At 41.2% G+C, this 25,132-nt stretch overlaps 5 protein-coding genes across 6 annotated transcripts; 3 read left to right on the top strand and 2 right to left on the bottom strand.

The window, feature by feature from the left end:
- Window positions 1-86: 86 nt before the first annotated feature.
- On the bottom strand, window positions 87-3,066 carry LOC17876191 (3-hydroxyisobutyryl-CoA hydrolase 1). The gene is made up of 14 exons (XM_023777817.1): window positions 2,945-3,066; window positions 2,778-2,858; window positions 2,636-2,704; window positions 2,515-2,578; window positions 2,356-2,435; window positions 2,192-2,275; window positions 2,028-2,112; window positions 1,838-1,923; window positions 1,259-1,380; window positions 957-1,017; window positions 764-862; window positions 595-696; window positions 467-508; window positions 87-388 (listed from the first exon to the last, which is right to left on the bottom strand). The coding sequence occupies exons 1-14, from the start codon at window positions 2,972-2,974 to the stop codon at window positions 248-250; spliced, it is 1,146 nt and encodes a 381-aa protein (XP_023633585.1). The 5' UTR covers window positions 2,975-3,066; the 3' UTR covers window positions 87-247.
- A 6,593-nt stretch (window positions 3,067-9,659) lies between these two features.
- On the top strand, window positions 9,660-14,676 carry LOC17877119 (trafficking protein particle complex subunit 11). Of its 2 annotated transcripts, none has more exons than XM_006281776.2 (9): window positions 9,660-10,086; window positions 10,178-10,239; window positions 10,346-10,460; window positions 10,550-10,673; window positions 10,763-10,843; window positions 11,022-11,363; window positions 11,618-11,790; window positions 11,877-12,718; window positions 12,942-14,676. In XM_006281776.2, exons 1-9 carry the CDS (start codon window positions 9,698-9,700, stop codon window positions 14,390-14,392), a joined length of 3,579 nt encoding a protein of 1,192 aa, XP_006281838.1. In that variant the 5' UTR covers window positions 9,660-9,697; the 3' UTR covers window positions 14,393-14,676. The 2 variants fall into 2 exon arrangements, with proteins under 2 accessions (XP_006281838.1, XP_023636759.1); XM_023780991.1 differs by having other exon boundaries at window positions 9,997-10,060.
- A 204-nt stretch (window positions 14,677-14,880) lies between these two features.
- LOC17877211 lies at window positions 14,881-17,059 on the top strand. Its single transcript, XM_006281759.2, has 6 exons — window positions 14,881-15,025; window positions 15,156-15,216; window positions 15,300-15,435; window positions 15,518-15,845; window positions 16,045-16,173; window positions 16,395-17,059. The coding sequence occupies exons 1-6, from the start codon at window positions 14,959-14,961 to the stop codon at window positions 16,856-16,858; spliced, it is 1,185 nt and encodes a 394-aa protein (XP_006281821.1). The 5' UTR covers window positions 14,881-14,958; the 3' UTR covers window positions 16,859-17,059.
- Window positions 17,025-20,478, bottom strand: LOC17876415 (MLO-like protein 10). The gene is made up of 15 exons (XM_006281755.2): window positions 19,876-20,478; window positions 19,727-19,784; window positions 19,469-19,653; window positions 19,275-19,391; window positions 19,135-19,195; window positions 18,979-19,067; window positions 18,826-18,900; window positions 18,655-18,743; window positions 18,531-18,580; window positions 18,410-18,450; window positions 18,157-18,330; window positions 18,002-18,037; window positions 17,820-17,887; window positions 17,657-17,717; window positions 17,025-17,546 (listed from the first exon to the last, which is right to left on the bottom strand). Exons 1-15 carry the CDS (start codon window positions 20,074-20,076, stop codon window positions 17,142-17,144), a joined length of 1,710 nt encoding a protein of 569 aa, XP_006281817.1. The 5' UTR covers window positions 20,077-20,478; the 3' UTR covers window positions 17,025-17,141.
- Window positions 20,479-22,769: 2,291 nt separating this feature from the next.
- On the top strand, window positions 22,770-25,129 carry LOC17876395 (protein PIN-LIKES 7). The gene is made up of 8 exons (XM_006282297.2): window positions 22,770-22,989; window positions 23,081-23,160; window positions 23,235-23,359; window positions 23,440-23,561; window positions 23,641-23,901; window positions 23,990-24,090; window positions 24,157-24,395; window positions 24,491-25,129. The coding sequence occupies exons 1-8, from the start codon at window positions 22,855-22,857 to the stop codon at window positions 24,613-24,615; spliced, it is 1,188 nt and encodes a 395-aa protein (XP_006282359.1). The 5' UTR covers window positions 22,770-22,854; the 3' UTR covers window positions 24,616-25,129.
- The last annotated feature ends 3 nt before the right edge of the window (window positions 25,130-25,132 follow it).

Below are 25,132 nucleotides of genomic sequence, written 5' to 3'. Positions count from 1 at the left end.
TAGGGTTGAAACCAAATAAATGAACAATCCAACTCCAAAGAGACGTGCTTCCACGTCCATTGGCCATGGTTGTGCCTCCAACACCATATACAAATCTTAACATCTGCTTTGCTTTGGTGTCAACTCTCAATAGTCAATACAATAATGGATTATCTATGTATGCCAGGCCTATTCAACACAAGTGTTGTTACATTTATTCTCTTTTTCAGACCGACGTAAACCATAGTGCTCCATCACCTTCTCCACTTCACAGCTTTGCGATAGCTAAACCAGGCAAGTTTTTTCGTGACAGAAGCTTTAGATCCTCCCATTCCTCTTCTTCCCCCATCCTCTCAAAGTACTGCTCTACCATGCTATCCTTCATGTCCTCCAGTCGCCTTGGCTCCCACTATAATTTCAGCAACACTGCATTATATCAAGCAGTGTGACATAACCACAAATACCAAATATAGAGACTTGTTCAAACCTTTGGGTTCTTATCTTTGTCTACCAATATAGCTCTGCACCCCTGCATAAGTAAGACACGTTGTTGTAATTACATTCAACAACAAGGACAGTTCGGAAGGAAAATACAATCAGGGAAGCTTGCAAAACCTCTACAAAATCTTTGCTGATTTCTCCCTTCATCACATGACACACCATTCTAAACTCACGAATAAGACACTGCCCCACTCCCTGCAATCGCCCTTCTCTTATCTGAATATATACACAGTCAGCTCTTGTCATAATTTTCTATGATGCCTTCTGGGAACTAGGAACTAACCGATCTCAGAGAGATTTTAAGGCTTGCTGGTGAAGCCTTCTTCAATGCTAAAATGGTAGCTGGGATCCAACCATCTGCTTCTTGAGTGGCCTCTCTCTCCTAAGCAACACACGGTCGTACAGTGCATTGTCAAAGGTAAATAAGTCACTCAGGATTGCAAGTCACCGTACCTATATATAAATGGAAAGCTTACAAGTGCAGATATAATTTCTTCGACAGTTCTCCTTGAGAAGCACCTATCGATAACATCTAACCTGCTAAACAAACGGAAATATAAGAGGCAGCTGTCCTCTTCACTTTTTAATTCACAGATTTCACACAAATGTTCAATTGAAGATATGATGAGAAATGAATTCTGTAAAGAGCGATTGAAAAGCTGACACCAATACAAGATTGAAATTATATGGTCAATAATAGAGCAACAACCTAAAATGCAAGCCATTTTGGCATGAAAAGAAGATATTAAGTAAAAGAGATAAAATCATATACACTTGCCTGTGGTAAGCACTCTGCTGTTTCAAACGCGGTTGCTGGGTGTATGCATCGAGAACTGTTGAGGCAAAGGTCGGATCACTTGAACCAATTTTGCAAAGGTCTGCTTCTAATGCAGTCAACCTCTGTGAAAAAAATAAGTACCATTACTAAGTAACAATCCTTTTCTTTTTGGTATGGAGTATCAATCATTGGTGAAGCATCTAGTGCTTGACACTAGTAGCTAAAAAAAAACTGAATTGTAAAAGTCATTTGGAATATCTTTGGATATAGAGACTAAGAAAATTTACAGACTGCAAGATTGGTTATGGACACTTATAATTTATAATAGTCAACTACACTCCAAATCCTGACAGTCGACAGAGATGCCTCAAACTTTCCTTGGCAAGAAAAATGGAGAATCCATCTCTTACAGGGTATTCCTATGTTTATTGTTCAAATTCAACTGAAAATTAATATATAATTTTGCATCTGTCATAGTCCACTAATTAAGAAGGAACAATGTCCTCGTGTTTAGCATGTCAAGTTGCTATCATGCCGGAAAAGGGGACTACTAAAGATGTAAGGAAAGGAAGTTTATACCTTTGAAGGCACAAAATGAGTTGCAAGACCACAAGCAAGCATTTCAGCGCCATCTAATCTAGCTCCTGTGAGACCGACATACTCTCCTGAACAAGAAAACAGGAAGGATGGGGGATAGCCTCATTCATTCTCAAACTTTCGTGGCTTTAAGAACGTCCTTATAGCAAAATTGAAATATAAATTTTGTTACCAAAAAATCCTGGGAGCCTTGACAAGAAGTAGGAGGCGCCTATATCTGGAAAGAGCCCCAGAGCTGTCTCAGGCATGGCAAAAACCTTGGGGAAAGTCAAAAGATATGAGGAAATTTTGGAGGGACATATTTTTCATCCATGGACATCTATAAGAAAAGAATACCGTGCTCTCAGTTGCAATACGAAATCGACCATGGACGGACACACCAGCTCCCCCTCCCATGACAATACCATTCAAAATTGAAATCTAATCGGAAAACAGTGTAGATTATTAATAATGAACTTATACACTCGGGGTGAGTCATTAAAAGGAGATTCTAGTGAGACCTGAGCTTTGCTATATGTGGCCATAACATAGTTGAGCATGTATTCATCTGAGAAGAACTTGGCACCGAGTCTCCAGTTACCTATTCAACCAAAGATAGACAAAGAGTGTATAGAAGCTGAAAGTAAGAAAAGGAAAAGAGAGAGGGGCGGGTGGTAAACCTTGTTCGATGTCCCGAACAACAGCTGCAACATCGCCACCAGCACAAAAGGCTCTTCCCAGACCCTGTGGGAAAGTCATTGAGTACTGTGCGCAAACGGAAGAGATAAGGATAATGATTACCTTTAGGATGACAAGATTGACACTAGGGTCCTCCTCATATGCAAGGAACAGTTGCAGCAACCGAGAAATCTAGAGAAGATTGAGTCAACCAAACATGTACAAGAAGGGAGGAGAAACAAAGAAGAAGGGAAAGATCTAATACCATGGGGAAGGACAGAGCATTCAGCTGCTTGGGTCTGTTTAGTGTCAAGATTCTAACCCCCGATTTCTCTTCAACCACAACCTGTGATCAAATTAATTTAGAGAGGGAAGAACTGATCGTTGTCGACTCGGATGAATGAAGAAGAAGAAGAAGAAGAAGAAAAAGACCTGAGAGTGAGAGGCCAACTCGACTGCCATCTTTCTTACTGCTTAGATTCGCCTTTGTATCCTCCGAAGATATACCTGAGAGAGAGAGAGAGAGAGAGCGCATCAAATGGCATTTGCCGGATTGGACATTGTTTGTTTTCTTTTTTATGGACAAGAACTTTTTTTTTATTACTTTTGTTTAATAGCTTAAAAAAATATTTAAAAAAAAACCTTCCCGATTAGTTTAGAAAGTTGATGTTGGGCCTTAAAGTGGACATTTTGGTCTTGGAATTGTAATCAGTATGATTTTCATAATGGGCTTTATGTTTTGGTCACCCTAAAGTCAAATGAAAAACTTTGGTTTTCCAATCTCATCTCAATTTCGAAATCCTCTTGCAACATGCAACTATGCAAGCACCTTTGTGTTAAAGAGGAATGAAAGCGGTGTTGGTACTCTTTAGTCTTCTTCATTGTTTTTACTTTATTTCTCTTCGTTATTTGGTTCAAAATTTTATTTAACTATATGGAGGTGCTTACATTCCAATTTCATGTTTTAGCTAACAAGTTGGTCTTTTTATCTAATCAAGCGTGAAAGGAATTTATACACCTATTAGTAGCTAACAAGTTATGATTATTATTCAAGTGTAAAAGGAATATACAAACTTAAATATAGACATCTTTCCCCTCCAGATGGATTTATCCAAAGTTGTGGTTGGTCGTTAACCTCGTATGCTCTCTAACCATGTGTCACACATCTCACGAACTACCTATTAAGATATACTATAATCTTATTTACTAAGATGTTGGAAATAAAGACTTGAAGCGTTTCTCTCTCCTAGGGCGTAGGCGATTAGAAGACAAAGGTGACTGCGTTCTCTACCCTCCTCCGTCGTCACCCACGGCGGCGGAATCCGCCTCCATTTTCCTCCTCAGATCCTCCCCTTGTGATGGGGAAGTCAAATTCCAAGAAAAAGAAGAAGCCCTCCGGCTGGATCTCTCCGGTCTCTCCCCCAGCCTCCGTCTCCCATGTTGATCTTTCTTCTCCGCCTCTGGTTTGTCCTCCTCCTTCTGTTACCCTATCTCCGGTAGCCAGTGCCTTAGATGAAGCGCAGTCTTCAATCTCGGCCACAACGCTAGTCTCCGGTGAAGTCCAGACTCAAGTCTTCCCATCTCTGAATCCCGCGGATGCTATTGCGAGTGCTGTCCCAACACCACTTCCCAATCAAATTGATGCCCAATCGATTGATGGCCAGACCAGCCCTTTGGTTGCTCCCGTCAGTGCGCCTGTGAAGGTTGTTTCTCCAACTGATCCAGTTATTTCGATTCCACCAACGACTGCGAATGCTGAAGGCTCAGCGGACCCAGAAAAAAGAGAAGCTACTGAACAGCCGGATTGGCTTCATCTGTTCAAAGGCTCCTCTCGACCGTTGTCTAAGAAAGGAAAATCCTTTACTTTACCATCGGGTGAAGCTTGTGTGGATATCCCAGACTCGGTCATTGAGAAACATCAAAAATCTTGCGAGTCTTTCATCATAGGCCAGTTCTATTCGGATCCACCTCCTCAAGGCACAATTCACACAATTGTAAATGGAATCTGGAGTCGCCAATTTCGTGATGTCTCGGTCTCGAAATTGGAAGGGAATGCTTTCCTTTTTAGAATTCCAAACTTTCAGACTAGAACCAGAGTGATTAATCAGAGGCTCTGGAACATTGATGGTCAGACTATGTTTGTTGCTAATTGGGAACCAGGTGTTGATCCTGTGAAGCCAGAGCTTTCCTCAGCTCCAATTTGGTTAGAGCTCAGAGATGTGCCGTTTCAATTTTTCAACGATGATGGTTTGGAGCGTATTGCAGGGCTTGTTGGTGATCCAAAGTATCTGCATCCGGACACAGCGAAGAAAACAAATCTTGAAGTTGCAAAGATTTTCACTATTATCGATCCAAGGAAACAACTCCCAGAGGCGGTAAATGTCCGTTTTCAGTGTGGTGAAATCAGGCGTGTTAAAGTGTCCAGCCCGTGGATGCCTCCTATCTGCTCTGTTTGCAAGGAGGTAGGGCACACTCCAAAGAGGTGTAGATCAGCCCCAGTTACCTGCTCTGGTTGCAGCTCTTCTTCTCATCTTCTTAATGCTTGTCCTAGAGTTGGTAAGAAGAAAAAGCAGCCTCAGTACAAACCTAAGTCTGTGCCTCCCCCCCAGCCTCCAGTGTCCTCTCCCCAGCCTCCTCTCAAGATAATCAACGATCTTGAGCCTTCTTCAGGGGTTTTTTCGGGTCCAGTTCTTGTAGCAAGGTCCTCATCTCCTCGGCTTTCACAGCATCTGCAGGGGGAATCGAGTGGTCGAAAGGGTACTGATGTATCCTCCGGCGTGTCTACTGCAGAACCTGATTCTTCGGATACGTACTCGAGCGAATCTGTTTCGAGTGGTGATGACAGACTTGAGGAATAGGATTATGGATTCACAGAAGTGTTGCCTAAAAAGCAGCGCAGACGTGAGCGAGGTAATGGCCTCAAAATCAATTGATTTTTATGTGTAGTGAAACTTTTTGTTGGAATGTCCGAGGCTTTAATAAGCTTTCTCATCGTACCGGATTTAAGAAATGGATTCGAAGAAATAAGTCTGTTTTTGGTAGTCTTTTAGAGACGCATGTACAGCGGTCTAAGAAAAATAAGTTTGTTAGTGACCTTATGCCTGGTTGGTCCTCTGAAGATAATTATGGGTTTTCTGCGCTTGGTAAAATCTGGGTTCTTTGGCACCCTACGGTTAAGGTAACCATCATTTCTAAGTCTCTCCAAATGATTACGTGTGAAGTTGTGTTGCCTTCTTTCCAGCATCCTTTTGTGGCCTCTTTTGTGTATGCTTCAAATGAGGAAGCAGAGAGGATTACTCTTTGGGAGGAGTTAAAGGTATTGTCTCAGAGTTCTGCTCTTGCTCAGAAGCCATGGTTAGTCATGGGAGATTTCAATCAGATTCTTCACCCTTCAGAGCATTCTTCTTTAAATAGGTCTTACGTAAACAGATCAATGACGGATTTCAGCAATTGTCTCCATTTTGCTGAGCTTTCCGATCTTACTTTCAGAGGTTACTCCTTCACTTGGTGGAATAAGAGGAAGGAAAATCCTATTGCTAAAAAGCTGGACAGAATCCTAGTCAATGAAGAGTGGCGTGTTCTTTTTTCGCAGTCGTTTGGTCATTTTGGGGAACCGGATTTCTCTGACCACTCTCCTGGTCTTTTGAGTTCTTCTGCAACCTACACTAAGCAGAAAAAAGCTTTTAAGCTCTACACCTTCTTGTTAAACAATCCTGCATTCATTGACTTGGTTTGTTCGCATTGGTTCTCTTTTAATGTGGTGGGATCTGATATGTTTCGAGTTTCTTGGAAGTTGAGAGCACTAAAGAAATTAATAAGGGATTTCAGTAGATGCAATTACTCAAACCTAGAGAAGAGAGTGCAAGAAGCACATGAAAAGCTCCTAGCTGCTCAAGGTAATATGCTTTCTAGCCCATCTATCTTGAATGCTCAGCTGGAGGAGGATGCTCAAAGTAGATGGCTTATCCTCTCAAAGGCAGAAGAGAGCTTTTTCAGACAAAGATCAAGTATTGGTTGGCTAAGAGATGGGGATTGCAATTCACGATACTTTCATCGTATGGCTAATCAGAGGAAAGCTATTAATCATATTCATGCCCTTGTTAATGATAATGGGGACATTATTGATTCCCCTCAAGGCATTCAGGATGTTTGCATCGCTTACTTCTCGGATTTGCTTGGTAAAGATGTGCCAGCTCCTTTGTTTGTCCAAGAGGACATATCTTCTCTGCTAGACTTCTCTTGTTCTGACAGCCAGAGCCAATCTCTTGTTGCTCCTTTCTCAAATGAGGAGATTAGAGATGCCTTCTGCTCGCTTCCTAAAAACAAGACGAGTGGACCTGATGGGTATCCTGCTGAATTTTATGTAAGTTGCTGGAGCATTGTGGGGGGAGAAGTCATTGCTGCTATAAAGGAGTTTTTCTCGTCGGGGCAGCTTTTGAAACAGTGGAATGCTACTACTCTGGTGTTGATCCCAAAAATTTCTAATGCGTCCAAGCCCTCTGAGTTTAGACCAATCTCTTGCCTCAACACTCTGTATAAGGTGATCTCCAAACTCCTAGCCAATCGGTTGAAGTCCTTTCTCCCGGAAGTTATATCTACCTCCCAGTCAGCTTTCATCCCAGGTAGGCTCTTGTCTGAAAACGTCCTGCTGGCCACTGAAATTGTTCATGGCTACAATAGGAAAAATATTGATCCAAAAGGTATGTTAAAGGTGGATCTTAGGAAGGCTTTTGACTCGATAAGATGGGACTTCATCATCTCAGCTCTTAGAGGGATTAATGCTCCTGAGCGTTTTATCTCCTGGATCTCGGAATGTATTACTACTCCTTCCTTCTCTGTTTCTGTTAATGGAGCTTCTGGAGGATTTTTTAAAAGTCAAAGGGGATTAAGACAGGGAGACCCGCTGTCTCCGTATTTATTTGTCCTCGCTATGGAGGTGTTTTCTAAGCTCTTACTATCAAGGTACAATGCTGGTTATATATTCTATCATCCCAAAACATCAGGTCTGAACCTTTCTCACTTGATGTTTGCGGATGATGTGATGATCTTCTTTGATGGTGGGAGCTCCTCTCTTCATGGCATTACTGAAACTTTGGACGATTTTGCTGGATGGTCAGGGCTCAGCATGAACAGAGAAAAGACCGAGTTATTTCTGGCTGGGGTTAATGACATTGAGTCTATGGCTATTTCTCACTACGAATTTCCTAGAGGTACTTTGCCAATCACTTACTTGGGTCTCCCTCTGATGTGTAGGAAGCTAAAAGTGAGGGAATACGCTCCGCTAGTTGAGAAAATAAAAGGAAGGTTCTTGAGCTGGGCTGTGAAGTCTCTCTCTTTTGCAGGAAGGCTTCAGCTTATATCTACAGTTATCACTGGAATGGTAGTCTTTTGGATATCCACTTTTAAGCTCCCAAAAGGCTGTTTAAGAGAGATTGAGTCGCTTTGTGCAAGATTTCTTTGGACTGGTGGTATTGTGAATCATAATAAAGCTAAAGTTTCTTGGTCTAAAGTCTGCTTGCCAAAGTCAGAAGGAGGTCTGGGTCTCAGAAGGTTTACTGAATGGAATACTACTCTTAGCCTAAAATTTGTTTGGCTGTTATTCTCGAATAGTGGTTCTTTGTGGGTAGCCTGGCATAAACTTCATCACCTTTCTGGGAGCCTCTCTGGGAATCTGTGGCTGCTTAATGAAAGTATAAATGACACTTGGAATTGGAGGTGTTTGCTTCGTTTGAGACCTCTTGCTGAAAAGTTTATTAGAAGCACAGTGGGTAATGGTGTCAATCTTAGTTTCTGGGGTGATATCTGGACACCTTTTGGTCCCTTGTTAAAAATTTTGGGCACTTCAGGGCCTGCTGTTTTGAGAATCCCTCTCTCAGCAACTGTTGCTGATGCTTCGTCCGGATCCTCTTGGCTGCTCGCCTCTCCGAGATCAGAGCGTGCGTTCCAGCTTCATGCCTTCCTCACAACGATCTCCCTTCCTCTGAGCACAAGCTTAGCTGATTCTGTTGACTGGACTGTTGAGAATGTGATCTGTCAAGGCTTCTCTTCTTCTGCAACTTGGCAAGCTGTTAGACAAAGAGAGGACAACAAGCCCTGGGCAGAGTCTATTTGGTACAAAGGTGCAACGCCTAAGAATTCTTTCAACATGTGGATTGCGCAGCTTGATAGGCTGCCCACAAGGTCTAGACTTCTCTCTTGGGGAATGCAAATCGACCCTCACTGTTGCCTCTGTTCGAGCGAGGTGGAGACTAGGCAGCACCTTCTCCTCTCTTGTCCTTTTAGCCGTTGTATCTGGGACAAAGTCTTCACGAGGCTGAAGCTTCCGCCTTCACCCTTCCGCGATTGGGACCATCTTATTTCTTGGACCTTAGCCAAAAACAGATCCTCTCCGTCTACCCTGCGAAAGTTGGTAGCTCAAGCATCTGTTTACGCGATATGGAAGCAGCGAAACAATGTCTTTCACAACTCGCAAGTTGTCTCTCCGCTCACCATCTTTAGTCTTATTGATCGTGAGGTTAGAAACTCGATTAGTGCTCGACGGCATAGAAAGACTTTCAAGTCTCTTATGTCTCGCTGGATTATCTAGGAAGAGTCTGCTTCTCTTCCCTCTCTTGTCCTCTTTTTTCCTCTTTGCTTCCTTGTTTTTATGTTTTTTGGCAAGGAACCAATTCTGCTAAGTGCCATCCATGTAAGTTGAACTCTTTCTTTCTTATATGATATTTACAAGTTTAGCAAAAAAAAAAAAAAAAAAAAGATGTTGGAAATGGTCGTTTAAAAATGTTGAATTTTTTGGCTCTTTAGGATCATCAGTATTAATTGAAATGCAGTGATATCAATAAAAAACTATCATTAGAGGGACAAAAATAAAATTATAAGAAGGTTTTTATCGCAGTCTCACTCTCACAAATTTAATATATTAGAAGAAAAAAAAAGACCAAAGAAAGAAATCCACAATTTTATTTGATGCAGTTAAAGAATTATAACCAACTTTTCACTAGAAAACGTAATTTAAATTATTTTAAGTTTTGATTTTTCTGTGCGGCAAAGCACGGGCCGACATCCTAGTATTTGGCTCATAAGTTTTAAACTTACAGTTTTATCAAAGGCCCGTTAAAAGCCCACGCAATGTATCAGATCCTCCTTACTCAATTCAACGCGTCCGACTCTCAGACACTCCTCGGCGATATGGAGGAATACCCGGAAGAGCTCAGGACGCCGCCGGTAAGTCTGGTGGCTCTTTTCGGATACTCAGAGCTACAGGCGTCCATTAGTAAGCATCTCCACTCCCAGCAGCCTCCCATCAACGCTCTGGCCTTCCCCGACTTCTCTCATATCTCGCTTCTCCTTGTTCCTGATGATCAGAGCAGCGTAGCCTCTTCCTTCAGAGATCCTCTCAGTGTCTCCGATTCTTCGTCTCCCGTTCCAGCCAGATGTGGCGGCATCTTGAAACGGGATTGGTTGCTTAAGCATCGCACCAAGGTCCCTGCACTTGTTGCCGCCTTCTTTCCCTCACATCACATCTTTGGCGATCCAACTCAATGGCTACAGGTCTGCTCCGATCTCGACAGCCTCAAGTATTTCCTCATATCCCTTAATTTTGTCTCCTTGTTTCCGCCCCCTTTGTTTTAAAAAACCTCCGACTAACAATGCGATCTCCATTGCTAGATCCGTAATCCGTCCCAAAAACATCAAACTGGTGGTTGTCGTGGTCCAGTCTTCTCCACAGGGTAGCATTTTTTTGTCTGTTTAACCTTTTTTTAATTTATTATCATTTCGACTAGTTTCATCTCCGACCCCGTGACTTACTCCTTCCTTCCCGACTTCTTTTTCTAGAGGAAATTAGCGAAGATCGGCTTGTGGCATTGCGAAAGCGTGCAGAACTAGATTCTAAATACGTGATCTTCTTCAATTCCAGCATAGATTCTGAACTCTCAGTCTCTCTCTCCAGGCATGTTTCTCTCCCCTTTTCTTGTTTTCGGTTTTGCACTTAGAACAAGAGGCTTTTCCTTCATGCATCTCAACACAATATGTTTGCAGGATCGCTTCTGCATTTGCAGAGTTGGCCCTTGCATATTACAGAGAAGAAGGACGGAGAATCAAAAGCCGAGTTGAGAAAAGAAGTTCCAATTCTCCTGATTTAAATGTTCGCTACTGTTTTAAAGTAAGTTTTTCTTTACCTCTGCTAAGCCGAATCATTTTGTTTCAAAAATATCTTGTAAAAGGAAGGCTCATTCATGTCATGACTGCTAGGTCGCTGTATATGCAGAGTTCCATAGAGACTGGGCTGAAGCATTGAAGTTTTATGAAGACGCGTACCATTCCCTGCACGAGGTCTTTTTTCTTTAATCACTAATTATTCCGTTTTTTCCAACCCATCTGTCACGCTAAACTATTCTGCTTCTTGTCAAGAAGTTGCTTTTTATGCATATATGGTTTTAAGGTTTATGTATATTTTTCTGGGGTTTCCCCACATTCAGTTTTGACGAGCAATTTTGTTTATGCAAAACAGATGATCGGGACATCGACTAGGTTGCCTGCAATACAACGCTTGGTTGAAATCAAGACCATAGCTGAGCTATTGCATTTCAAGATATCAACGCTTCTGTTACATGGTGGCAAACTCATAGAAGCAGTGACATGGTTTCATCAACATAAAGCATCATATGAAAAGGTTGTTGGATCCACAGAATTTATTTTTCTCCATTGGGACTGGATGAGTAGGCAGTTTCTTGTCTTTGCTGAATTGCTGGAGACAAGCTCCGCAACTGCTCAGGGCTTTTCTTCCTTAAACCAAGGAACTGCAGAAATATCTTTGACTGAGTTTGAGTTCTATCCTGCCTATTATTATCAGGTCAGTTAAATTTTCTCCATGTAACTCATAGTTGGAACATATTCTAATACTTGGTGGTGCATTTAGTGTTAAAGCTTTCTGTGTCGTTTACCATTTTCTTAAAACAGCATTATAGGAATTTAACACCTACCTCAAAGCAAATGTTGGATTTTCCGACTTCTATCCCATAAACTTCTGAGCAGTCTGCTCCTAAGTACAGGATGTTTGAATATATAATATGTTCTTATCCACTGGAAATTTTTTTCTATACGCAGTTGGCTGCACAATACTTGAAAGATAAGAAATGTGCCCTGGAACTGTTGTTGTCAATGTCTGAAACAGCTCAAGAAATTAATAGCTGCTCTGAATCCATTACACCTTCAGGCTATGTGGGTCAGTTCGCTCAGTTGCTTGAGAAGGGAGAGGGAGAAGCTCTTACGTTTCACTCGTACGTTTATTCATAAATCTGTGTAAAAAATATATGTAACTATGCTACCACCACCTTTAATGGTATAAATTTCTAATGTTTTGCAGTATAACGGATGAAGAGTACACACGGTATACAATTTCAGAAGCAAAGAGATTTCAGGATTCCTTTGAAATTATTGCTTGGCTGAAGAGATCTTACGAATCATTTACCAACCTTAAAGCCGGGAGGATGGCTGCTCGTTGTGCATTTGAAGTAGGCCGGGAGTACTTTGATTTGGCTGATCCCAACAACGCAAAAAAATATTTCGATATTGCTGCAAACTTTTACAGACAAGAAGGTTGGGTAACTTTGCTCTGGGAGGTGTTGGGTTATTTGCGAGAGTGTTCGAGAAACCTTGGTGCATTGAAAGATTTTGTAGAGTTGTCCCTTGAAATGGTTGTACTGCCTGTAACATCTTATGACGATTCTGGGAACTTGAAAAACAAAAATTATGGCCCTGGAGGTCCTGCAACCTTTTCAGGAAGAGAAAGTATACATCAAGAAATCTTTACTCTTCTCTGTCGTGAAGCCGAGCTTTTATCATCTATCGGAGGAAATGGATTCAAATTAGCCACTGATAGCCCTCTTCATCTTGAGATTGACCTTGTCAGTCCTCTGAGACCTGTTCTCCTGGCTTCAGTTGCTTTTCACGAGCAAATAATCAAGCCTCATGCTATGTGCTCTATTACATTGTCCCTGCTTTCTCATCTACCTCTTCCAGTTGAAATAGATCATCTAGAAGTTCAGTTCAATCAATCTATGTGCAACTTTGTCATCAGGAATTCCCAGAGGCCTCTGTGGGCTACTTCATCTAACACTGTGCAAAGTGGTAGCCAAGTGGAGAATGAGCCATCACTGGTGCTTGTGCCGAATAATTGGTTAAGGTTGACATATGCAATCAATTCTGGTTAGTGTGATTTAATTATAAGGGTGTTTTTTGTATCTCACAGACTTGCACGTATAGCATTTTTATTCATTGAAATTCAAACCTGGTTTGGACTTGCTCGTATTCTTAGTTACCAGTTTAGCAGAACTGAAGCTACAGAACTTGTATCTATTTAATGAAAGCAGCAGGAAAGTGGTTTTCTCAGCTGCCTAACTTTTAACGCATTTCTTTGTTTCATCTGTAGAGCAAAGCGGCAAGCTTGAGTGTCTTTCAGTTCTCGCAAAATTGGGCCCTCTTTTCACAATCTCTTCAAGAGCCGAGAGTCCTGCTGCGATGGAGGATTTGTCTGTCTGGAAGCATGAGAATCGTGTGGAATCTCTGCCAACAAAGGACCCAGTTCTTGCAGTATTTGGCCAGAAAGCTACTCAAGTTGATGAACTTGAACCACAGGTGGACGTCAGTCTAGGTGCTTCTGGTCCTGCCTTAGTTGGAGAAGATTTTACATTGCCTATAGTTGTAACGTCAAAGGGTCATGCTGTATACAACGGTGAATTGAAAATTAATCTAGTTGATGTGGGTGGTGGTGGTTTGTTTAGCCCAAGAGAAACAGAACCGTTTTCTCTCGAAAGCCATCATGTTGAAATCTGTGGTATTGATGGGGCAGAGGGAAACGATGAATCTGAGTCTGAAACAGGGAACATAAAGAAAATTCAGCAATCTTTTGGGTTGGTATCTGTTCCAGACCTGAAAGAAGGGGAATCATGGTCGTGCAAACTAGAAATCAAGTGGCATAGACCCAAGCCTGTCATGCTTTTTGTGTCATTGGGTTACTTGCCACATGGCAGTGAAGACAATACCCAAAAAGTTCACATACACAAGAGCTTGCAGATCGAAGGGAAGATGCCTCTTTTAATAAGCAGTCAGTTTATGTTGCCATATAGACGGGATCACCTATTGCTCAATAAGATCAAGCCAGCCCCTGATTCTGAAGACATGTCTTCTCTGCCACTGAACGAAAAAAGTGTGTTAGTTGTCAGAGCCAAAAATTGTTCAGAGATAGCGCTGAAACTGGTGTCCATGTCCATTGAATTGGACGATAAGCAGGGGGAAACTTCATGTTTGATTCACCAGGGTGGTGGGTGTGGAGATTCCCCAAGCTCTGCTAATCTTGCGCCAGGTGAAGAGTTCAAAAAGGTTTTCACAGTCATACCAATAACGAGAACTTCAAAGCTTGATTTGGGATCAGTGCATTTAAAATGGAGGAGACAGGGAAGTAACATAACAGAGGCATGTGTTTTGACAAAGCACAAACTTCCTGAAGTAATTGTGGAGGCATCACCACTGGTAATGAATTTGAGCTGTCCTCCATATGCCATTCTCGGAGAACCATTCACTTGCGCTGTTAGAATCTGCAACCAGACACAGTTGCTGCAAGAAGCAAAGTTTGCTCTGGCTGATGCACAGAGTTTTGTTCTGTCTGGGTCTCACAGCAATACGATTTCAGTCCTTCCCAAGTCAGAACATGTCTTAAGTTATAAGCTAGTGCCTCTGACTTGCGGTGAACAGCAACTCCCGAAGATAACTTTGACATCAGCTCGATATTCTGCTGAATTTCAGCCATCTGCGGTTGCTTCAAGCGTCTTTGTGTTACCCTCAGCCTCACATGCCAAGAAAACCAACTCTACCGTGAAGTAGTGTAACTTCATCTGAGTTGGGTTTCCAGATGTCTATGCAATCTTAGCCATTTGTGGTTAAGTAAGACATTGAATCAGTTTGGTAAATTTTGTTCCTGAAGTGTCGGCTATGTTGTATTTTCTTTTGTTGATAATAATGGCTATTTTTGGAGAAAACGCAAACCTCAACACATAGGACTAGGATATGCATCTATGTAATGTATGGGACATGGTCTATTTTGATTCAGGGCACCGGCATATGTTTGTGGCAACTGTTTTTCGTTTAATGCAAATAGTGTGTGTGTATTTAAAACGACCATTCATCATGGTCAAGCGCAAGCGCAGATAAACATGCAAGATCTGTAATCGGAACCTGTAACCTCAGGGCAACATTATTGGGGATAACCTTATAACAACATGACAACCAATAAGGATGGTCTTATATATTCAATGAATTGGGCCTATAGTTTTGTATTTGGGCATCATATTAATTTCTCAGGCTTGTAATTATTTCTGCACTTCGTCTCTTGGCACTTACCTCAAGCTTCCCGAATCTAGATCACTCGCGGCTGAAGTTGGAGGGTATTGATGGAAAGCCGACCGGGAGTCTTGGTCGTCGGATCCTCTGGCGTAGGCAAGCGCACTCTCCTCTCTCGTAAGCGCACCCTTCTCCCTTTGGATCCGAATCCAAAATTTTGTTTTCCTCTAATCTAGGGTTTTCCGTTTATCCATGCCGCCATACGACCTTTGTTGGCTGTATCGTTTGAAAAAGTATGTGATTACAGGATTGCTCTCCGTCGAATTTGAGGATTCATCGGAGTCATCATCTCAAGCAGAAGTTCATGGGTATGGATGTGTGTACCCATTTTTTTGGAGAATTTCTCACCGTTTTAAGTATTGTTTGAATATTTTCTGTAACATGTGGGCAGCTGGACGATCAACACTAAGTATTACACGGCTGATGTTTCTGTATGGATATCACATATTCGCGAGGACTACTCTCTACCCAATCTCCCGGAGTCACATCCATTGGTGGCCTTAGTTATGGTCTTCGACTTGAGTGAGGTTTGACATTGATACACCTGTGTCTGACTCATTATTCTCACTTTACCATCCCCGCGTAACCGTTGTACCCGACTCTTTGCAGCTGTCAACTCTTGTTGCTCTTCAAGACTGGGTTTCTCATACTGACATCAACAATTTTGATATATTGTTGTGCATTGGTAACAAAGTAGATCGTGTCCCTCACCACCCAGCTCATGATGAATATAGACTGCGCCTTTTGAAGGCAACAGACCCCTCTAGAAATATGTATCTGGACACTGATGAGTTTGGGATCTCTGAAACGGAAGGAAGCAGTTTGTTGGGAAGTGAAGATACATCATTGGATATCAGGGCAACTTGTCTTGAGTGGTGCTGTGAGAATAACATCGAGTTCATTGAGGCTTGTGCCTCTAATCCTGATTTTGACAAGTGTAAGTTCTATGTTTTTCAGACAATCCTCCCTTCTTCATATTGACTGCAACGTTCAGGTTTTTACTTGGTTTTCCTTGTTTCCTATAAATATGAAAATAAAATTGCTTGTACTGAACTTGCAAAGTGATTGAAAATGGATGAGCAGAGAATATGTATTCGTGTCGAGCATTAATGAGGCTCATGGATTGGTCTTTGTAGGTTTATCAGTCGATGGAGATTCTCAAGGGGTTGAACGTCTATTTGGTGCTCTTTCGGCACATATGTGGCCTGGGATGATTCTGAAATCGGGGGATAAGATAAGTGAACCGGTGTTAGCTCAAGGGGAAGGTTTTATGTTCCTTCCATTTTCTTCTCCCATATATGTTAAGGGTTCCTGAAACATACCAGGATTTCTGACCCGGGTAGAGTTTATGTCCAATTACTTCTTGATCAAACACTTGGTCAGATTGTCGGCCAAGAAGTTGTTGGACCAAAACTCTACCCGGGTGAGGACATTTCATTTCCTCTTGGATTCATGTTGATTGGGTCTTATATTTCCTCGTTGTCAGAGTTGTCAGAAGAAGAATCTGAATACGAATTGGAGTATGAAGTGTTATCAGCAGGCTCAGGTGATCCATGGGAGAATATGGACGAAAGATGGATTTCTGCCACTGGAACGCATTCATTTGTAGATGTTGGCGGATCCACTTCACAGGAAGACCTCCATGTAGAAAACAGTATGGTGAAAATGAATAAAGCTGTGGATGAAGAGTTGCAGCTGTCACACTCAAGGTTAGAGCCGCAGAATGACACTGACAGAGCAATAGTAACAGATGAAAAACCTTTGGATACAGAAAATGAGAAATGTTATGAGTTTGAAGACGTGGAACAGTTGATGTCCGAAATAGGAAACATCCGGGACAACTTGCGATTGATGCCTGATTTCCAGAGGAGGGAAATAGCTGCAAATTTAGCGATGAAAATGGCCTCAATGTTTGGAGGTAACAGTGATGACGAGGAAGAACTTGAGTAAGTCCGTTTATTTTAAGTATTGTGGAATGTCAGCGGTTTAATCAGTTCTTTATACAAATTTATCAAAAATTGTTTCTTGAGTTGGGTTAGATTGTGGCAGTATTAGTCAGTTGTACGATGTAGCCTGTTATGTATCTACTCTTTCTCTACATATGTAAGAGCTCTAGCAAACAACCTTATACAGAAATCCTAGTTGGTAACATTTGGCAAAGCAATTATTGGCATACAGGTAATAGAAAACAAAAACCCGAATGATGGAATTCGTTCTGCGTTCATTTTGATATTTAATCAATATCATTAGCAGGAACAGGCTTCACAAAGGAGAATTGGTTTCCAGGACTAATATCTCCACTATAGTCCATCTCTGTGGGTGGATCACCAATCCTGACAGTAGTCTGTCCCTCTATCGGTACAGGAGTTAATGGCTCAGCTTCAAGATCAGACATGCTTTGGTCTTCAAAATTACTCATGTAAGAGGCTGTCGAGTGACCGGTGGTCTTGGAGCGGAGTAAAGTAGCTCCAGAGGCGTGAAAGGCTGAAGTAGAGGTGTTGACACTGTCAGAACCCCCAAGGGTCTCTGTTGCTGGCTTTCTCGTTTTGCCTTTCTTCTTCTTCACAGTCATGTGCCATTTCTTCAACGCTTTTGCCGTTTGCTCATCAAACACAGCTTTCTTCATGTGTGAACCCATCTGCCCACATCATCTAAAATAAGTTTGTTGCTTTGTCGCTACTGTACTACCATATAGTTTCGTAGACAAACAAATCTGGAGTATAAAACCTGGAAATTAGGATAATGTACCTGAGTAACTAGTGCATACAATGGAAGTGTGATGTAGCTGCACAAAATCAAAGCTCCTACGCTGCAAATTTATCAAACATGTTAAGCTAATTGCTCCAAGAGAGATGTATCAATTGCTTCCCAATAATGATGCTCTTAATCGCTAGTGAAGAATAAGTTTTACCCTAGAGAGAGTTTTACGATGACAAGTTTGAAATTCGTGTGAAAACAAGATTTTAGCCCAAAGGAATACTGCATGCAAAATTAAGGAAATGTATTAGTCACTCCTATCATTGGAGATATAGAAGAGAATACATCAGCGAGAAGGGAAACTACTGAATTGGGCATAGAAATGAGAGAGATTACCCAGACCCAGAAGAAGTATGTTATCTGGAAAGCATTCTATACAAAAAGAAGAGGCATTTAGACAGAAGTTGTAGCATGGGACAAAAGATGAACACAAGTATAATACATTAACATGCAATGCTGATTTTGTTTGGAAGTAAAAGCAATGCAACTACCTGAAATAAGGCGAAATGAAGAAGATGAAGCAGCAACTGAGGGCGATTAAACCAAAAGTACTTATCTGAACCATGCACAAGAGGTATCCCTTGAACAACTGCGTGTCTCTCAGTGATTCCCAGAGCCATTCTTGTTAGTATCGCTTGAAGCTTCGTACTTACAGCTAATATGATCTGCAAGGGTTGTAAAAAATGAGACTTACATGCCCCTGACACAGTAAAAGATTCGCTCAAGAGTGTATACTTGTCTTACAAGTACAGGCAGGATTGACGCCCAAAACAATGTTTCCCAACCTAAACAGAGATGGGAGAAATTTTCAGTACTTTAATACAAGGCAAAGACAAATGATTAGGTAAAGCAAGCCAAGGCTCACCATTAACATTCAGAAGTAGAAAAATTACAAATGATGCCCACAGAAGAGGACTGCAGAGAAAAATTTATCAGCCATTTTAGCAAACACCTCAACACACGCACTAGCATTGTTTTGTGTTACATACCTTATTCCAACTACCACCTTGAAATCGTCTTCCAGTGATCTTTTGATATATTTCTGGAAGTCGAACTTCCTTCCCGGAGCTAAATGGGCCTAAAGGAGACTCACCCATAAACACCACCTTATTGTTAGATAAAAAAAAAAAAAAACAAGAGAGGATTGAGTTTTGCCTTACAGCTATGAAGCCGTGGCGCAGAGTTAAGTAGTCGGTCCTCCCGACAGATCGGAAAAACTGCTGTAGGAAGCAACCCTGTAAATCAGATGGTTGAGAGATTAATATCAATTGGGATTGCTAAAGAGCTAAAGAAGAAGGAAATACGTTTCTCACAGCATAAAAGAAGAAGGGGACTTTTGTCCAGAAACTGGAATGTTGTCTAACGAATGACGTCTCGTGAGTGAGCCTGAATCTTGATGGATCTATGCATAGAGAGGAGCCACTTTAGTGACCTATAAAACAAGTACTGATGAAGAAGAACTCGCCTACCAATTGAAAACTCGTAATCATGAGAAAATGTCTCCTGTTCCCACTTTTTCCAGCCACGGATCTGCAGTTACATAAAAATGATGAAATAGTTAGGACTACGAAAGGAGGTTTTCGAGGTAAGGAAGTCAGGCTTGTTGTACCTTGAGTCTGCCAAGCATCATGGTGATGAAACTGTAGAGGATATGAAAGGCAGCCATGAAGAACAATAGAATGTGTAGCTGGTGCAAACCTGTGGCAGGTATGAGTTGTTCATGACCCTGCGGAAAAGAAAAGAGTGTGATAGAAAAAAGAGAGAGCGTAAAGTTTGTTATTAATTAGGAAAGCTAGAGATGACCTCATCGCAGCGGGAAGAGGTAGCAGCAGCAGATAGACGTCTGCGGTGGGTTTTGTCTTGGTCATGAGTAGAAGGAGCTGGACAAGGTAACATAGAGGCTGCAGCCTTTTCAGGAATACAAATCTTGAGAATGTACTGCTCTCCGAAGGTGAGCAACAAGGAAATGAATCCTAGAATCATCAGCTCTGCATCCAGTTCATACATCTCAGTGTTTTCTTAATTAAAGACAGTAGAAGATAACCAAGTCTCTGCTCTTACCGGCTTTTATTTTTTCCAAGGCTTCAAGCAGAGAGTTCTTATGTTTCTCCCACAGCCACTGAGGAAAAAAAAAAAAAAAGGAAACAACGTTAAAAGGGCCGCCAACACTTGCATAACTGAAAGAAGCAAGAGGAAATCTAGGGAAAAACCGTGGCAACTCTGTGAAGAGCCTTCTCGAGGAGAACGGAGACAAGGATGAAGAAGGTACATACGAGGGCGACGGCCCAAGTGGGAGTTTGGGAGAGCCCTTTCTCTTTGGCGTCGCCTGCAGAGGAAGCTCGGGCGTAGCCGGTAAGCAGCAGAGAGCAGAAGAGTGAAGTGGTCCAACACCAAAAGCAACTTGTGGACATGGCAGCCCAACGAAGAAAATCTCGTGTCGTTGATTGCGTAAAAATAACAAGGAGACGGAAAAAAACATAAACAGGATAAATGCGATGTTGACTTGAACGTCCGTTTAACGTGCAGAACAATAAATTATGGGAAGAGAGATGATTTCAATCATCAACGTTTGTCTATAACACTGAAGGTTGAAGAGGATTAGCCTAAGACGTTTGTGTGTGTCTCTTCAAGTCTCTCTGCTAGCCCTTACCCGTGAGCAACAAACTAATATCACTGTTGTGGCTCTATCAAAACTAAGTAGGAGTCTTATTTCACTTTCTTATCTCACCCTAACACAAATGACAATTTGATTGCCTATGGCAGATCTGAGGGGGTAGAAGAACAGAAACGTTCATATATCCAACATACTCATCAATCTTTGTTGACTAATTGGTTAATGCTTTTATGATTGCTTTCCCCTTTTAAGTTTGTCTCTTTCTTTTCCACTTTTAGTACCAACTTGCACCTTTATAGATTACAGAATGTTATCTTACTCTTGGCTATTGCTCCACTAGACCACTACTACCTCGCCCCTCCTTTTTTTGTATTGTTTTCTTAGATTTTTATCTAAAATGATTGTGTATACATGGAAGATTCCCAACTCCCTGGCCTGGGATAACTAATATGATTAGAGAAGTTTTGAACAGTAAGACTCTCTTTTTAGTTTCACGTAATCATGTTGTAAAGTTTATTTTGTAGGTATTCTTGACAATGATAAAACCCAGAAAAAAAAAAAGACCTTCGTTCTTTATTTGATCATCAATTCATCATCTACCGTATTTGTTATAGTTTGGCTAGACATAGGCATGTCAATTAGGGTTAAAACCCGCATACTAGTCCGGCCCGGTTTTGAAAAACATCGGAAACAGACTTAAATATATATGTTCAAGAAAACCGGATAGTTTAGACTAAAACCCATTTGAGTTAAAGAGTTTTCTAGGCTTAACCCGGTTGGGATCGGGCTTAACAAAAAAGCTCTTAAACAACTATATATTTGATTTTTTAAAATATTTTAATTTGATTAATGAATTAGTTATCATATTTACTTATTAGCCTTACTTGATACTTTAAAAAAAAATTATGACTTTTTCTATGGTACGATGTATTCTTGTTATAGTATACCTTAAATATATATATTTTTAAAACCATTGTGAAGAGTTTTTTTATCTGTAAGTAGCCCAAAAAGCCCGAGGACCGGGCCCATGGTGACTTATATATGAATAATTTAGAAAGTTAGAAACTAATGAAAATGGGCTAAAAGCCTAAAACAATATTCAGGCCTCATACATTACCTAATTCTATGGGCTCTATTAGGCCTATCTACTTACTTAAACGGATTGGGGATATAAACTCTAGTATAGCCGACCAACTGTTTGTTGATTACTCCTCATTTGGTATATTATACAAACTACAAAGTAAACGGTGCCCTTCTGTCGCGACCACGCCATTTCCATGTCATGCAACAATCTTATCTCCCGGACTTGTTCTACCACGAAACCTGATCTCATCATCCTTTACCTTTTCGTGTTTAAAAAAATATTTGACGACCTCTTACTTTAGTTTAAGTCTTATCCTGATTCGTGAGCTAAAAATACGTGCTTCTCCGAGACATACAAGCAAACGACTGTTTCCCCTTCCTCTAGTTTGGTTTACTCCCACAAGTTTCTTTTAGCCTATCACTTTTTAAAATTGATTAAATACACTGCAACAAAATATATAAAAAAGCTGGGGGATATAATTTACAAAGGAGGGTTCGGAGTTCAGTATGATGAGAGCATCGTTACAAACGATATGATATGCAGGATATATGAGATTATTTTCCTCAAATTAAATGACACTGTTCTTTTTCATATGTGTGTATGTGCTGCGTTGGGATGAGATTATTAGAGTGGCTTGTGAAAGTGATCATTTCTTAACAGTTGACATTTACTATTGATCTTTGTAAAGTAGAGAATATGAGGAGTACAGTGGACTTGGCATCGCAATCGCAGCCATCTCTGAAGCTCGGACATCAAATTCAAGAGATGTTTACCCTTTTATATATATATATATATATATATATATATATATATATGTTAGAGTGATAAAGACAAATTATATTATGATTAAAAGGTCAAGATTGGCCACTTTGGAAAAATGTTAATAGTTTGTGACAGCTTAGGTACTTCTGACTCATGTGCTCAAATATCATGTATAGTTAAGTTGCGAGTCTGGTGCACGTGCATAGCCGTCTTTTAGCCAAGTGCATTTGTTAAAATTTATTGAAGGCGTCTTTGGGCTGGACATATGAGATACATCTCAAAAGAAAAAAAAAAAAAAAGAAAAACAATCGGAAAGAAAGATATTGGGAGCAATAGCTATAGCTTGACGACGAGTCTTACCTTTGATCCTGTCAACATTAACTTGAGACGATCCCAAAAGCCTTTTCGTCCCATTGAATCTTCTAACTTTGATGTCCATGTGATTTCCTATGTCCACCCACCTGAGACCAACAGTACCCAGAAGCCAACTTGTCCTTTTACTCACCTTTCTTGCATGCCTTCTCCTCCTGTTGAAAAGTTGGAATCTTCTTCTTATTACCCTTCATGTACCCCCACTCCTCTAAGTATTTATATATATTCACATCCATTCTCTCCATCTACATAAACAGCCAGAATATCAAAACTTTCATCTCTATATTTTAGGTTGACTGCTTCTCTTCTTCTGCAAGAAACCAGAAAAAAAGAGAGAGGAAAAAAAAGAGATTAGGGATGGGTTTCTTGGAGTTGTTGGAGGTGGCTTCAATGCCAATCGTTCAAGTTCTTCTTATCAGCGTCCTTGGCGCTTTCTTGGCTACAGATTACTGCTCTCTTCTCTCTGCTGACACCAGAAGATCCGTGAACAAGGTAGCCTAACCTTCATCTCTGCTTTTCTTTTTCTTCTTATTATACCATGCATTCATATATCATCACTAATAAACATTTTCCTTTGCTGCAGCTCGTTTTCGTGGTCTTCACCCCCTGCATCATGTTTGCCAACCTTGCCCAGACTGTCACGTTACAGGACATTATTTCATGGTACGCACCACCAGTCTTCCCTCAGCTCTATGAGAAAACGTGTGGCTTTGATATGAACATAATCAGTTTTGCAGGTGGTTTATGCCCATAAATGTTGGAATCACCTTTCTAGTCGGAGGCATTCTTGGATGGCTGTTAGTCAAGCTGCTAAACCCCAAACCTCAGCTTCATGGCCTCATAATTGCTACATGTGCCTCAGGTAACATTAAAATCTCAAAAAATTAACCAGGGAGACCCATGAATGTAACATGAATCATATATATATGTACTCCCGTACAGGCAATATGGGAAACCTTATGCTTATTCTGGTCCCTGCCATCTGTGACGAGGAAGGCAGTCCTTTTGGGAATCGGAGTGTCTGCAGATCCGTTGGACTCTCCTATGCATCTTTTTCTATGGCCGTAAGTCAAACCAAACATATGATATTCTCTTCTCGGACTTGTTGTTAAATTGATCGTGATTAATTTTTGTCAAGGGCAGCTCGGGGGTTTCTACATATGGACGTACAGTTACCAACTGGTGAGAAGTTCTGCTACACAGTTTAAAGCTCTTCCAGCGGCCGGGTTGGTCAAGTCTCCCAACAAGGATATCGACTCTGATCCCCACACTCTTCTCCTCAAGCCGCATCAAAACCAAGACCTTGAAATACAAGGCAAACAAAAAGTGTCTACGAGTTCATATATCAAGAACTTGCTACATCAGATTCTTGAGGAACTCTTCGCACCACCCACCATTGGCGCCGTAAGTTAAAAAAAAGAAGACATGATTTCGTTTCTAATAACAAGTAACAAAACCACTACTCTAATGTATTGTGATATGTTCCATTCAGATTCTTGGCTTCGTCTTCGGAGCAACCAATTGGCTAAGGAATCTTATAATCGGAGAGAATGCCCCGTTGCGAGTCATCCAAGACTCAATAAAGCTGCTTGGGTATGGACTCATCTTTATAGATATGGAAATCACATATCCTATTGGGCCTAATAGCTGACTTGGCAGGGACGGCACAATTCCTTGCATCACACTCATACTGGGGGGAAACCTGATTCAGGGCCTGCGGTCTTCAGCCGTGAAGACATCAGTGATTGTGGGAGTGACCTGTGTGCGCTATATCATCCTTCCAGTGGTGGGAGTCGGGGTGGTCCAGTTAGCAGGAAATCTAGGCTATCTTCCTTCGGACCCTCTCTTCCGATACGTTCTCATGCTACAGTTCACACTGCCGCCTGCCATGAATATCAGTAATTACTTGAGAGACATATATCCATCCCCATTTCATTGTTAGCTAGCTAGCTATGGAAACTTTAACAAACATATATATAATTATGGATTGCAGGCACAATGGCACAGCTGTTCGATGTGGCTCAAGAGGAGTGCTCGGTCATCTTCTTGTGGACCTATTTGGTTGCATCCTTAGCCCTCACCGTATGGTCAACCATCTTCCTCTCCATCCTCTCCTGAATCTGATTTGAAAAGAGAGAAGGAGTTTGTCGGTCTTTGTATGGATCGTTTTGATTTGTTGATACTCTCATCTCATATCATATGTAGCTAAGTAATTTTATTTCGTTCTCACATGTTACCAAAACAAAACAGAAAGACAAAAGAATCTGTTTCACATAAGCCAATGAGCGTTTGTGTGGACTATTTTTACTTGAGATTAAAAAAAAAGAAAAAAAGAAGAGGAATTAATGATGGGTGGGCTCAAAGAGAGAAAGAGAAAGCGGAAAGCCCAAATAGGGGAGAGGCGTGTCCAGTCAAGTTGGCCACAGAAGGAAGGAGACGTGCGCGCGCTGCATCTTCCACGTTACTTTGCTTCAATTGGTTCAAAGCTCTTCAATCATTTTGCTGAAACTTCTACATTCATATCTTCACACCTGTCCGCTCCTCCTTGCCTATCCTTTATTTTTTTCTTTCTAATTATTGATTTGGGTTTTATTAATCTGGGATTATACTATATTAATATTCGAATTCAACAGCT

The sequence above is a fragment of the Capsella rubella genome, unplaced genomic scaffold (assembly GCF_000375325.1).
Source record: "Capsella rubella cultivar Monte Gargano unplaced genomic scaffold, Caprub1_0 scaffold_8, whole genome shotgun sequence".
In the NCBI taxonomy this organism is placed as follows: domain Eukaryota; kingdom Viridiplantae; phylum Streptophyta; class Magnoliopsida; order Brassicales; family Brassicaceae; genus Capsella; species Capsella rubella.
The sequence above is the reverse complement of the archived record's forward strand: the minus strand, read 5'-3'. Positions and strand labels throughout refer to the sequence as shown.

What these genes read in the sequence shown, in the direction of transcription:
- LOC17877211 (XM_006281759.2), top strand. Translation starts at nt 14,959, where the DNA reads ATGGAAAGCCGACCGGGAGTCTTGGTCGTCGGATCCTCTGGCGTAGGC. An exon ending in TCTCAAGCAGAAGTTCATGG is followed by an intron (nt 15,217 to 15,299) that starts GTATGGATGTGT and finishes ACATGTGGGCAG; the next exon opens with CTGGACGATCAACACTAAGT. An exon ending in TAATCCTGATTTTGACAAGT is followed by an intron (nt 15,846 to 16,044) that starts GTAAGTTCTATG and finishes TGGTCTTTGTAG; the next exon opens with GTTTATCAGTCGATGGAGAT.
- LOC17876415 (XM_006281755.2), bottom strand. Translation starts at nt 20,076, where the DNA reads ATGTCCACAAGTTGCTTTTGGTGTTGGACCACTTCACTCTTCTGCTCT. An exon ending in TGATGCTTGGCAGACTCAAG is followed by an intron (nt 19,196 to 19,274) that starts GTACAACAAGCC and finishes ATGTAACTGCAG; the next exon opens with ATCCGTGGCTGGAAAAAGTG. An exon ending in TGATTACGAGTTTTCAATTG is followed by an intron (nt 19,068 to 19,134) that starts GTAGGCGAGTTC and finishes CTCTATGCATAG; the next exon opens with ATCCATCAAGATTCAGGCTC.
- LOC17876191 (XM_023777817.1), bottom strand. Translation starts at nt 2,974, where the DNA reads ATGGCAGTCGAGTTGGCCTCTCACTCTCAG. An exon ending in CCACATATAGCAAAGCTCAG is followed by an intron (nt 2,276 to 2,355) that starts GTCTCACTAGAA and finishes TTTTCCGATTAG; the next exon opens with ATTTCAATTTTGAATGGTAT. An exon ending in TTAAAATCTCTCTGAGATCG is followed by an intron (nt 697 to 763) that starts GTTAGTTCCTAG and finishes GTATATATTCAG; the next exon opens with ATAAGAGAAGGGCGATTGCA.
- LOC17876395 (XM_006282297.2), top strand. Translation starts at nt 22,855, where the DNA reads ATGGGTTTCTTGGAGTTGTTGGAGGTGGCTTCAATGCCAATCGTTCAA. An exon ending in TTACAGGACATTATTTCATG is followed by an intron (nt 23,161 to 23,234) that starts GTACGCACCACC and finishes TCAGTTTTGCAG; the next exon opens with GTGGTTTATGCCCATAAATG. An exon ending in ATGCATCTTTTTCTATGGCC is followed by an intron (nt 23,562 to 23,640) that starts GTAAGTCAAACC and finishes TGTCAAGGGCAG; the next exon opens with CTCGGGGGTTTCTACATATG.
- LOC17877119 (XM_006281776.2), top strand. Translation starts at nt 9,698, where the DNA reads ATGGAGGAATACCCGGAAGAGCTCAGGACGCCGCCGGTAAGTCTGGTG. An exon ending in ATGTTCGCTACTGTTTTAAA is followed by an intron (nt 10,674 to 10,762) that starts GTAAGTTTTTCT and finishes CATGACTGCTAG; the next exon opens with GTCGCTGTATATGCAGAGTT. An exon ending in GAAGCTCTTACGTTTCACTC is followed by an intron (nt 11,791 to 11,876) that starts GTACGTTTATTC and finishes AATGTTTTGCAG; the next exon opens with TATAACGGATGAAGAGTACA.